At 43.7% G+C, this 10,280-nt stretch overlaps 1 protein-coding gene across 1 annotated transcript in view; it reads left to right on the plus strand.

Moving 5' to 3' along the window:
• BBS4 (Bardet-Biedl syndrome 4) overlaps positions 1-5,343 on the plus strand; it is a 44,842-nt gene extending 39,499 nt beyond the window's left edge. Inside the window, exons 14-16 of the mRNA XM_035118050.3 lie at positions 1,451-1,589; positions 3,081-3,282; positions 4,545-5,343. Coding sequence (XP_034973941.3) covers positions 1,451-1,589; positions 3,081-3,282; positions 4,545-4,657 — 454 coding nt within the window. The 3' untranslated portion in view covers positions 4,658-5,343. The remainder of the gene's footprint in view (positions 1-1,450; positions 1,590-3,080; positions 3,283-4,544) is intronic.
• Positions 5,344-10,280: the final 4,937 nt, after the last annotated feature.

Raw genomic sequence — 10,280 nt, forward strand, 5'->3', positions numbered from 1 at the left:
TTGGGAATGCCTGTTCTAGAGCTTGCAGCTCACCATTTGTAAGAAAGCACTTCTACTGTGTCTTCTCATGATCTCAAAGATAACATGTGTGCTACCTGGGAAGGTGTTTTTGGTAGCCACATTATAAAAACCATCTCCTGCCTCCCCCTTTGGGGTTGCTTTTGGAGACCAGATGGGAGAGGCATTTCTGGTTTTTAAAAATTATTTCCCTTGGGATTAGAGTATTTAACCTCCATCTGCTCCATGTTGTTGGAATAGGTTCAATAAACAGTTGCCAGCCTGCAAGTTCCAGGACTATGATAAGGTGCTTTGCCCTACAACTGCAAGGTATTTTGGGGATAGGTTTGAACATGTACCTCACCATACAGGTGTGACATGAGTTTCAAAGCCAGTTAGAAATCTCTTGCAGTTGGGGGATTACAACTGTGGCATCTAGGATTGTTTATGCACCAACTATTATCTTGCCTCAACTGCATAACTATGGAGCTGATTTTGGTCACATTGCACCAAATCCTGCCCAGTCCTGAGACTTAGAAGCTGCTGAACTCCAAGCATAGGCATAGCCGGGGGGGGGGGAGAGCTACCCCCCCAATCAAGTAAATAAAAATACTTAACTAACTGACCAATTGCTTTGCAGATAACTTGGTTATGCCCCCCCCCCCGACTGCCCCCTAAAATTAATCCTGGCTACACCCATGACTCCAAAGACACAAGTTCAGTGCATGCTCCCAGGCACTTCAAAAACTTCAAAATCTGGCTTCCAGCACAATCATTAGACATGCTCTTAAAAGCCTTCATTTGCATTTTTTAAAAACCCAGTTTCTCTTCTTCATTCATATAGTTTTGGAGAGCACACTTGAAAGGGCGTATGTAGGATGTGTTAAAAGCCCCAAGGGTCTCTTTGCCCGAGGCTACACTTTCATACAGCTCCTTGCTCAGGTCCTTGTCCATGTACAGGCTCTGTTTCCCATTACTCTCTTACTGTTTGTTCAGCTAATCTGATCAAATGTTTAAGATGAAAATTACCTTTGGATACTTACATCATTTTTATGATCTATTCTACTCATTTCTGAAAAAAGTAGAATTTGACCTACTATGTTACAGAACTCTTAATTTTATCTGTGCTGCAACTGTTTGTTTTTATAGGTGGGCTTGCTTTCCTAGATGAACTTATTTTTAACTGTTTTGACACTTTCCTTGTGTTGTGGTTGTAATTTTTTTATATAACTGTGTATTTTATTGTTGTATCCCTCCCTGGGACCTTATGCTAACGGGTGGGCAAGAAATCTAATTCATCAATTAAAAATTCCAGCAAGCAAAAGGCTACTGCTTAAGAGATCTCACAGATGGGTCTTGGTCCTGGCTGTAATACTTGCTGACAACAGTGCAGTTTACCTCCCTTTAGCACCAGTACCATTTATACTACCATGTTGTCTCTCCTGGGTTTCAGGTTCAACCCGCTGATAAATCTGAACTATGCAAGCCTGCTCTACAATCAAGGGGATAAGAAGGGGGCTGTTCTCCAGTATCATGAGATGAAAAGAAAGGTTCATGCGTTAGTGGATAGCACTCTGGAGTTTGACCCTGAGGTATGTTAGTTTAAACCACTGCTTGCAGCTCCCAAACAGCTACACAGCTTGGGTATAAGAGAAGAGGGGTTGTTTTGTTACATAGCTGCCAAGTTCCGGCCTGAGAAATAAGGGACTGGACCGGAAGTAGCGCTGCCGCCATTTTGGAACTGGGCGGAGCATGCTCAGAAGCTACTTTTGATGCTGCTCTGCCCTGTTCCAAAATGGCCGCCGCACCAGAAGTCGCGCTGCGGCCATTTTGGAACTGGGCAAAGCAGCATCAAAAGTCGCTTCTGAGCATGCTCCGCCCAGTTCCAAAATGGCCGCCGCGCCAGAATAAACCGGGGGAAAACAAAAAAATGCGTGTTTTTTTCCGGCTGGGGACAGCTGGAAAAACGGGGTTTCCCAGAGAATACGGGAGACTTGGCAGCTATGTTTTGTTAGCAGAACTTCAAATAGTGTGTGTGGTTACTGAGACAACTATGGGGTAGGGGTGGGATAGAAGAGAGTATAGATGTGTCAAAAATAGCGCCCTTTAAAATGAGAATGTAACAGATTCCATTAAAAAAATCAGAAATAACCAACACTGTGGTACCTCAGTTTTCGAACATAATCCGTTCCAGAAGACCGTTCAAGTTCCGAAACGTTCAAAAACCGAAAATTCAATACGGAAGCCTCAAAACGGAAAACTTAATATGAAAACTGTGTGGCATGTTCGACTTCCCAGGCGCGTTCGAAAACCGAACCATTTACTTCCAGGTTTATGGCGTTCGGAAACCGAAATGTTTGTCAACGGAGATGTTCGAAAACTGAGGTACCACTGTAGTAACATGGTTGGGATGCCTCTTTAGCCAAGTCATTGGACCTAGATAGCATTCCCTGAAATTTGGGGTGGGGAGTTTGGGCACCTCTGGGGACGGGGAGGCAGGCACACAGAAAAAGGGCAAGAGATGCCAACGTTCAGGAAGATGAGCACCCCTTCCCCCTCACATTTTGCCCTTAAAAGGGGAGGGGGTAGCACATGGTCTCCTTGCAAAATGTCCTAGGTTTAATCCCTAGCTCCTCCATATAAGACTGTTGGAAGCCCCGGAAAGCTGCTGGCAGGCAGTGTAACCTGAGCTTGATGGACCAATGGTCTGATTTTTGTGAAAGGCAGGTTGCTAAATACTAGCATATCTGTCAAAGTTTTCTTTTGCTTCAGGATCTTTGGCTGGGTAGGATGATGTACCTTAGGGGAACATATGGCAAGAGGTATATGTGGATTTCCCCCAAGTTCCCCTTCCTCCTTTGCCTTTTATCAGGGAGAACCTTTGGCTCCCCAGATATTGCTGGGCTGCAGCTCCCATCTTCCCTGACTACTAGGCATGCTGCCTGGGGCTAATGGGAGTTGTCAGAAACATCTGAAGGGCTACGGGTTAGTGCCCCTGTTTTATATGGAAGCAGAACTGGAATGAGAATTGATGGCAATGGTATTTTCTTCCCACCCCCGTTTCCCTCTTCACACTTGGGCAGATGGTGGATGTAGCTCAGAGACTAGGTGCTGCCTTGCAACTGGGAGAGGTTGCAGTCTGGGCTAAACCTGCTAAAGACTCCAAATCAAAGCAGCGGGCAACTGCATCTAGCAAATCCTCCAGCGCACAGCCTTTGGGCTCAAACCAAGCCCTGGGACAGGCCATGTCTTCTGCAGCTGGATACGCCAAGACCATGATTCCAGGTATGCCCATCTGCGCCATGGCTATTAGCATAGGCAGAATCAACCCCCCCCCCTTTCATTGTCTGAATGCTATAGACAACTGGGAGCTACACAGTAGCATTTTAAGTATTCACTAGTCATCTGTAATCTCACAGGTAGATTAGCCTTCAAGCAATTAAACCCAGTGTTGCAACTGTTCAGGTTAAATGGAGAGGTGGATTTAACTGTGAAAAACTTTTAGAAGTAGTTCCTGCATACTTCTGCAGAAAAAAGTTGAGTTACCAACTTTCATATAGACACAAGTTATGCTCCAGCAAGCACAAGTTTGAATTTAATGGCAAGGGTGGATCCTCATTCAGATTCTGTGCCCACTACTAGCATATAACTTGCAAAAATAGCAGGTGATGTCTCCAGGCAGCTTGGAGACCATGCATATAATACCTAGTCTTAGTCTGTGCTCGAAAATGTTCCCAGGAGGTCTAGGTTCAGCAGTGAGGAGTGTTGGTTTTATGTATATTCTGCCTTTTATTCAGTAAGTGATAGTAGCAGGATAGTGTAGAGCAGGAGCAGAGGAAATAAAGGAGGGAACAGGGAATCATCACAAATTTGTACATGATCTTCATTGATCACTCTGGCTCTTAAAAGGCAGGGGCCTCAGGATAGTTTTGCAAAAGACATTATCCGCTGCAGATTGAGCATTTGTTTATTTAACAAAATGTATATGCTGCTTGATTGCAAATAGAACCTCTAAGCAGTTTCTACCCACTAACAGATATTGCCCACCTTTTGGGGCCAGTAGGCACATCTGCAAACCAGAGAAACTGCTGTGGGCATCACAGACACCCTGCAGATTTCTTGATATAATGCTTCTTCTGTCAAGCCTAATTTCAGCAGGGGGAATAAAACCATGCAGGCAGTAGAAAAAGCCTCTGTGGGCTCTGTGTGTTCTCTGTTCAGGCTGGCCCATTTTCCCCCACCGCCCCCACCCCACCCCCAAAAACAATGTGCAATAGTTTATTCACTCAATGGTTCTAGAAGTTACTGGAGTGGGAGAAGTCTCCTTCCACAATCAAGGCCAAAGAGAAATGTTTGCTACTTCCAGGTTACTTACAATGGCCCAACTGAGCCATAAGGATGCTCAGGAGCAAAGGCTGCTCATGGAATTGGGCCAACCTGCATGGTAAGCAATATAGAAACACTAGGAATTTCACCATCCACCAAAAGCTCTCTCTTGTTTAGAAGAGAAAAGCAAATTGCTGATTTGTGCTCACTTTCATTTTCAGGCGCTGGAACTCAGCTGGCAAAGCCAGTGGAGTCTAAGCCTGTCTCTGGTCCAGAGAAAGCTGCATCTGCTGAAGGGCAGGAGCCGCCTATGGAACAAGAAAAGGAAACTTGAAGGGACTACCAGGACAGCTTGTAGAGCTGCAGAACTTGCCCTGCTAGTGAGAGGAGCAAGATGTGTAAGGTTGGTATCACCCAAGCCTTGCTCCAGCAAGAGGTTCTCCCTCCATCCTTGAGCCAGCAGGATGCTTGGGAACTGTTTAAAATCTACTTTCTTCAGTATTCCAAATTAAAAGGATTATGAAAGATGCCCTCAAGATAACAGCAAATGAAATTTGGGAGTAGTCCTGGAAAAAGTTAGTTCGTTGCAGCAAGAGAAGTTGGGTTTTTACAGTTATTCTTCATGTTAACTGACAGAAAAACACACAATTGTAGAGAGGTGCCCTAAAAATTGAGACTGCAGCATTCCTTGTGCTTTTGTCTTGCCCTCTCATAACATATCTGTACTGATAGTAGCCAGTGGTTAACTGCTAAAGGGCAGCCTGAAGCATCTGCTACTGTACTCTCAAACTAAGTTCTCCGAGGTTGTCAAATTTTGAATGTATTAAACTACTGCTTTAGGATCCCAGAAAAATCAAGCAGATGAATGACCAGCAGATATCTTCCTTCTCCTATCATTGAATGGTGGACTTTATCACTACAGCCAATTTGGCTGAATTATTTTATATATAGGGGGAGCTTTTAAAAAGATGTACAGTAAATAGAAATATTTAATAAAATGATTGAAACACTTGTATTTAACTTGTCCCATGTGTTACTTAACTCCTTTATATTGTGAATTTCTGAGCAAGACTCAATTAACTTTGAAGTAACAATTGAACTTTGAATTATGTTTGCTATCTTTTTACCTGACAGATATATATATATATCTTAGTATTAGAAAACAAAGAAGACAAGTCTCAGTTGCCAATGAAATAAAAGAGCAATGTTACCCAAGGTTCCAGATTAGATACCTGAGAAATGAAGTTATCAAAGAAGGGCAGAGGCAGGTCATGAAGGGCTCTGCCAGCTTCTCAGTTTCAGTTTGACAGAGGCAATCTCAGCCCCTAGTACTAGCTGTGCATCTAGAACAGGGGTTGGCAACCTGCGGCCCACGGGGGTCGTTTAAACGGCTCACGAGCCGTGCCCAAACTGAGCCAACTGCTCGGCGAGTTCCCGCGTGCTGCGCTAAACAGCGTGCGGCGCTGGAAATTGCGTCTGCACAAACATGATCCGGCCCATGGAGCAATCTCCACAGGAGTGAATCAGCCCAGGCAATGTAAACCTTGCTGACCCCTGACCTAGAACCAAAACTCAGTAAGGGGGACCCAGCTGTGGAACTGTTCTTGTAGGAAGTCTAGAACAATCATAGGCTCTTCACTAGCCAACAGTTCCATCCTACCAACTTATCTTCATTCTTAGCCAAACCACACCATTCAAGCACTCACAGCCTATTGTGAATGCCACCCTCTCAAAGAGCTTTTGTTCAAACTGTATATTGATTGTGGTTTTCTGGTCAGTGGTGGCCAGTGGACAATTCTGAATTGTCTCCCGTTTTGTTTGAGAGTGCTTTGTCACTGAGCCACATCTGAATAGGAATCTGGAAAGCAGCATTCAGGCATTAGAGACACTGCACCACTGCCCTGAAGCCAAGGCTGTATGGTACCTTTGACATGGTGTCAGTAGAAAGGATAACAATCCCGATTTACTATGGAGTAGTTTCCCCCGATAAAAAAAAAGCTGAAAGGGCCATAGGTCAGTGGTAGAGAACATACCTTGAATGCAAAAGCTACAGGTTCAATCTCCAACAACTGAATAACAATGGGAAAGTTACCTGTACAAAGCCCTGGAGAGGCATTCTAGTATTGCAGGCCATACATACTGAGCTCTATAGACCAATGATCTTCGTATAAGGCACCTTCTGATGTTTCCAGATTAGTCAAACACTCAAAACCGTGGAACTTTAAACCAAGTAATTGCAAAAAAGAAAGAAAAAAGAACACAGTACATTCTAAATGCAAAAAGATTGTTTTATGCTAACACCAGAATCTAAGGTTTTAATAATCATATACAGTGAAACATAACACAATGTCCAGAAATACTTTTTTCATAGGAATTGTAGAGGCAGAACAATTTGGCAACAGAAGGTATTGAGAACTTGCTTTCAAGGATGCTTTTTAGCTCTTGCAAATGACACCTACTCTATCCCTGCTATTTACAAAAGAAGAAAACAGGAAGTGTAGCTTGCACAGCACAGGTGACTTTCACCACCCTTTGTGTTAGCAAGTGCCAGACACCAAGATGACAAATGCTTGGTTTCTGAAGCCTCTGATCCCATGTTAGATTCTGGGGTCAGCAACTCCCTGAGAATTCTGGCGGGACAGAGAGTTGTTCCAATTTGACAATGTGGACAAGAAACTTTACCATTCAGAAGAGCAAAAAGCTCACTTTAGCTGTCACATTAAAGAAACAACTGGGTGTAAAGCACAGGCTAGAACTCTTAGCAAAAGCTTTACTTTCTATCCATAGGGTTTCAGATATAGAGAGGATGAACCTGCTTCAGTATTCTGCTTCACAGAATATTTTCCTAGTGCAAGGAGAGTTGTAAGGAAGACTTTGTCTCACATTACCCATTGGCAAGAGGCCCTGGCACTGAGCACTCACATTGTTATTGCCGTTAAAGCTGGGTTGGCTTGTGGCCAAGTGGATAGGCTCATTCCGTAGGCTGAACAAAACAATTTATTAGTATAGCAACTGATGACCCTCAGAGTCCCTTCCAACTCTACAATTCTATGATTCTGTATACAGGAAAGCACGAAAGGCAGGGGAAAGGGGTAGACAGTGTCCAGGAGTTCAGGAGAAGTACTAAAACCAATGCATTCAAGTATCTTTTTTACAGGTACTCTTAAGACACAATTAACTTGAGTTTTCGGCTTTTAGTTGGTAGGAGATGACTTTGGGGTTCATGTTCCTTTTGTCTTTCTAATGAAAAGGGTGAGTAAAATACAAGAGTGCACAGAAGTAGGATCACCTCTACCCAGGGCCGCTCCTGATTCAGGTAGGAATTACAGAACTCAAATAAACCTGTGTTAACAAGAGCGGGGGCAGCGGGGATAAGGTTACCAAGGCCTCGCATATCAAGTAGAGAAACACATGTACAAATGGAGGCTGTCACCACTGGAATATGTGTGATAATAAATAACGACGTGGATCTAATTAGGATACACTTTTGCGAAGAGCAAAGAACTAAGAAAAATCCAACACACACCACTGCTGTATAGCTGCCATTCATTTACTTTGTTTATGGAATGCAAACAAGTTCTACAATAGTGCTTTGTACAGTACACCCTAAACTCAAAACAGCAAAACCTGGAAAATGAAGCTGCATATTTAACCACTATGATTTGTCTCACAAAAGCAGCAAACGCCAAGAGAATACTTCAGTCTCACAGCTCAGGATCGCTAACGTATTATGCTTTCCTAGTGACCTGTTTCGAGATGTCTAAAGTCAGAAGCCCTTCCCACAGAACCAAGAATGTGATTATGTAGTAGTCAAGCTCCCTGTTCTTAAACCTTCATCCAAGCAAAGCACAGCCATGAGCCCGTGGTCTACGGAAACCCCTTGGAGTCCTTTTTGGTAATACTATTCATGCACACAGAAGCAACACTTTTACAAGTTGATGTTTTGGTAAGAATATTATACGGACATTCTGTACTTGGGTTTATACCAGCAAGCATGACTAAATACACAGCTAGCATCTTAGTGGCTGCAGCTGGGTAACAAAATGCCTGCAGATGGGGTTCACTCAAATGAGGCCTACTCTGCTGCAAAGAGCCAAGAGAAGCCAATTGACTAAGGACAAAACTAGCTGAGATGGTAGCACATCTGTATTATCAAAGTTCTCTACCATACTGGTATAAATAGGGGTAGAGATGGAGATGTCAGTTCCAGGCCAAGAGGAAAGTGGAACATAGGAAGCTGTCTTGAACCAGGTCTGACTATTTGGTCCCTCTAGTCCAGTATTGTCCGTGCTGGCTTGCAGTAGCTCTCCAGGGTCTCAGATACATAAAAGTCTTTCCCATCATCTACTACTAAATCCTCTCATCTGAATATGCCAGTGACCTGACCTTCTGCATGAAAAGTGAGTGCTCCACCACTGAGCAAAGGCTCCGAACTTTTCCTTTGTCCACAACTTTCCATCACTGCCTTTTCTTTTGAAGACTCAATATTTGGATATAAACCTGGCTAAGAGGAAAATAGCCAGGGGTGAGAGAACAGTGGGGGAAAAAAGAGTGAAGAGAACAGAAATCAAAGGAATGGTTTCTGCACTGCTACTTCACCTGAAGTTGCTACCTCACCTGTTTTACAGCTATTCAGCAGCTAACTGCACAGATCATCCATTGCTACTGCCTTTAAATGCAGCACTGAAGTAGCAAAGAGGAGGCCACCCTTCACAGTTCTCCACCCCGGGCCCATCTATTCAAGGTGAAACAAGAACTCTGTAAATCCAGAAATCCAGCAATGAGACTTTCAGAAAGTTCAAACAGTATCTACATAAATATCTCTGAAGCATTACACAAATAACTTCTAAATCCAAACAACTTGGATTGTGTAAGCCACCTGGAGGAAGTCCCCTCTAGTTAGTTGGCATCCGTCTGTCTCGAGAGACAATGAAAGAGTGTACCATCAGGGGTAAAGGAGAACTGTTGAAGAGTTACCGTGCCTACTATAGCTGTAGAGACCAATATGGGAGACATTTTATTTTAACTGGGGCATATAAATGCATCTGATTTCACTGTTACAGATGTACCATGACGTTTCTTCTCTCTGTACTTCTCCCAGCTGTCTTTTCTCCTCTGGTCACTGCTGTGGATACACAGCTTGACCATCTGTCTCTAGGCACTGCGATCGTCTGCAAGGGATTCCCATACGGCAGTGTTAATGTTGCCAGCCTTCATGTCACATTTGTAGACTGCTTTATAACATAGATTTGGTCTGCCAACAGGTCTGGTGCCTGAAGCCAGCTCCCCCGTAAAGCACATCATGGGGGATTCTGCCATCTTTCATTCTGTGTACAGAAGTATGAATATGCTGGGGCTGTGGGCTTGGAAGAGCACATCTTCATTTGAGACTCTGTCCTGCCAAGTGATACAGCACAAATGGAAAGCATTGAGGTATCACTCCTGGTCATGACTCACTTTCATAAAGCAGTGTACTAAACACACAAGCCTGGTAGACCTTCATCTTGGTATCAGTCATTAACATCATTCTCTCATACCTTTTTGGAGAGGCGAGCTATTGCTGTAGCTGCCTTACAAAGGTGCTTGTCCAGCTCAACATCAATGGAAAGGTTGCTGGTTATGGTGGAGCCCAAGCAGACAAAATAGTCTACCCCTCTACATTGCTGCCAAATGAAGACCTATAGAGGTAGTTTGGAGTCCCCTCTTGTGTTTTCCCCCCACATCTCAACCACAAGTTTCTGGCACTGTTAACACCATGCAACATCACATTCAGGATCAGTGGCGAAACAATCACTGCATCAGAATGATGAGAAAGAAAACGTATGGCAGAAAAAGCAATTTGAACAAGCATTATACCTTGATGTAAAACATATCAGCATGCCCTAAGCCACTGTTCGGAAACTTTTACTGTGAGAACACATCCATGATCAGGTTCAAGACCTATATGTCAATTCTAA

Source organism: Zootoca vivipara, chromosome 13, assembly GCF_965207765.1.
Source record: "Zootoca vivipara chromosome 13, rZooViv2.hap1.1, whole genome shotgun sequence".
Lineage (NCBI taxonomy): Eukaryota > Metazoa > Chordata > Lepidosauria > Squamata > Lacertidae > Zootoca > Zootoca vivipara.